At 41.6% G+C, this 1,924-nt stretch overlaps 1 protein-coding gene across 1 annotated transcript; it reads left to right on the top strand.

The window, feature by feature from the left end:
* Positions 1 to 337: 337 nt before the first annotated feature.
* Positions 338 to 1,436, top strand: SMIM38 (small integral membrane protein 38). The gene has a single exon (XM_033173258.1). It carries the CDS (start codon positions 687 to 689, stop codon positions 816 to 818), a length of 132 nt encoding a protein of 43 aa, XP_033029149.1. The 5' UTR covers positions 338 to 686; the 3' UTR covers positions 819 to 1,436.
* Positions 1,437 to 1,924: the final 488 nt, after the last annotated feature.

The following is a 1,924-nucleotide window of genomic DNA, read 5'->3' as shown; positions in this document are numbered from 1 at the left end:
CTTCTTTTTCCTTTTTAATTTGTCTAGGAAAGGAAAAGAAAAAGCCCCTCCAGTGTTGTTTCCTGCAAAGACTGTTCTTAAGAGCCCGTTGGACAGCGCGGGGGCTCTTGAAGTGATAGCTAATTGGCAAAAGAAAGGCCCCAATTGTCTTGAGGGGGCTGGAAAGTGCCGCGTGTGCTTCTGAAAAGGACTAGGGAGAAGGTGCCCAGTTTCGCTAAGCAGCTGCTGTTGGAGATGTTTGGAGATTACATCAGCATTGGGGGAAAAGAGGCTGGAGAGAGAGAGAGAAAGAGAGAGAGAGAGAGAGAGAGAGAGAGAGAGAGAGAGAGAGAGAGAGTGAGAGTCTAACTTCACAGGGTGTGTGAGAGAGAGTTTATGGAGGTTCGCCCCCCTTCTTCCCCTTCCAAAGATCTTCTGACAATAATGTCATTGTCAATATAAGAGTTGTTAATTCTTTATGAATAGTACATGGGGCCTCTTGACTAAATAGTGCATGTCCCAAATCTGTCAGCTGGACTCTTCCTTCACATGCTAGTGAGATCACTTTGATTGGAATGTTACAGGAATGGCTCCATCCGCCACACAGCCCTGAATACGACATTATATAATTAGATCTCCCAGAGTAGTGATAGTAGTGGGATTAGTATCGCCCCCCCTACCCGTTACCTCATTATTGTAGCTTAAATATGGGATCAGGCCCTTTGATGATTTTAGTGGTTGTAATTATATTAACGCGATTCATTTTATGGTCCTGTTTCAGCGCTTATTTAGATTACAAACTGTCCCGTAGGTTTCCTGAAAAGAGGAAGGACTCTTGAAAGAGCTCATAAGCATTTTCAATGAACAAATGGTGCCTTACTGGACAATGTCATAGAACAGGACACTCTTTTTTTAACTTTTCAAAGGGGCTAGTTAATGATTCTTTTCTTCATAGGGTCAACTGAGTTTAGGGTCCATTTGTTTAAATAGGCCTAGATTATAATAAGCAGCGAATTGCAAAGTAGTCCAGTCAACTGGTGTTCATGAAGTTGTTGCTGGAACAGACCTGTAGCCATTTGCTACCTAAGTATTTGGATAGGCTGAATGCAATCTTATTGAGTCCAGGCAGCCAATTGGACAATTCCACTGTCTTGACAAAGTGAGATGACTTCCTTCCTTCCTGTTGCACAAGTTGCTGACCTGCTGCCTGAGTCTACAACAGCTGCCTATATGCAAAGACTCACCCATATCAACTTGAGCCAGGAAGATCAGCATCCCTCTGAAGCACTGATGTACCTGTATATAGTTGTTTCTTAAAAAAACAAACCCCAAGATGGACATGTTTGGAAGTGATTGTTTAGATCTCAACATTCTAAATGGATCTGGGCTTTGAAGACATGGCACTCGAAAATGGTTTAATTAGAATGAACCTCAGTAGTGACTGAATAAATGGCATGGCTTGCTGTATATACTTCTTTTCCTTCCTCATTTGCAGGGATTCAGAAGTTGACTAAGTGGTACAATACCAATCTTGGTCTGAGTTAGACCAGCCCAGGACTGTTTATTCTGACCGGCAATGGCTCCCTAAGTCTTCAGGGCAAAGGTCTTGCCCAGTTCTACTAACTAAAACTAAAATATCAATCTCTGGAAATCAGATGCATTGAATTCAAAAAGGCTTCTTTCTGAGTAGACATGGTTAGGATTGTGCTAGGGTGATCCTTTGATACGCCGGTGCTAAAGTCTGGGACAAAAAAAGATGTTAAAATGATTTTTAAAATATTGAAAGGCACAAAAAGAAGAAGTATTTGTCAGCTTTGTATATACAGTGTTAGTTTCTTATTAGTGCTAATGTGCCCAACTCAGTTCTGCTCAGAGCGGCTCCATTGAAATTAATGGATCCAAGTTAGTCATATCTATTTTAATGGGTTTACTCTGGGTGGAGCTA

Source organism: Lacerta agilis, chromosome 1 (assembly GCF_009819535.1).
Source record: "Lacerta agilis isolate rLacAgi1 chromosome 1, rLacAgi1.pri, whole genome shotgun sequence".
Taxonomy (NCBI): domain Eukaryota; kingdom Metazoa; phylum Chordata; class Lepidosauria; order Squamata; family Lacertidae; genus Lacerta; species Lacerta agilis.
The sequence above is the reverse complement of the archived record's forward strand: the minus strand, read 5'-3'. Positions and strand labels throughout refer to the sequence as shown.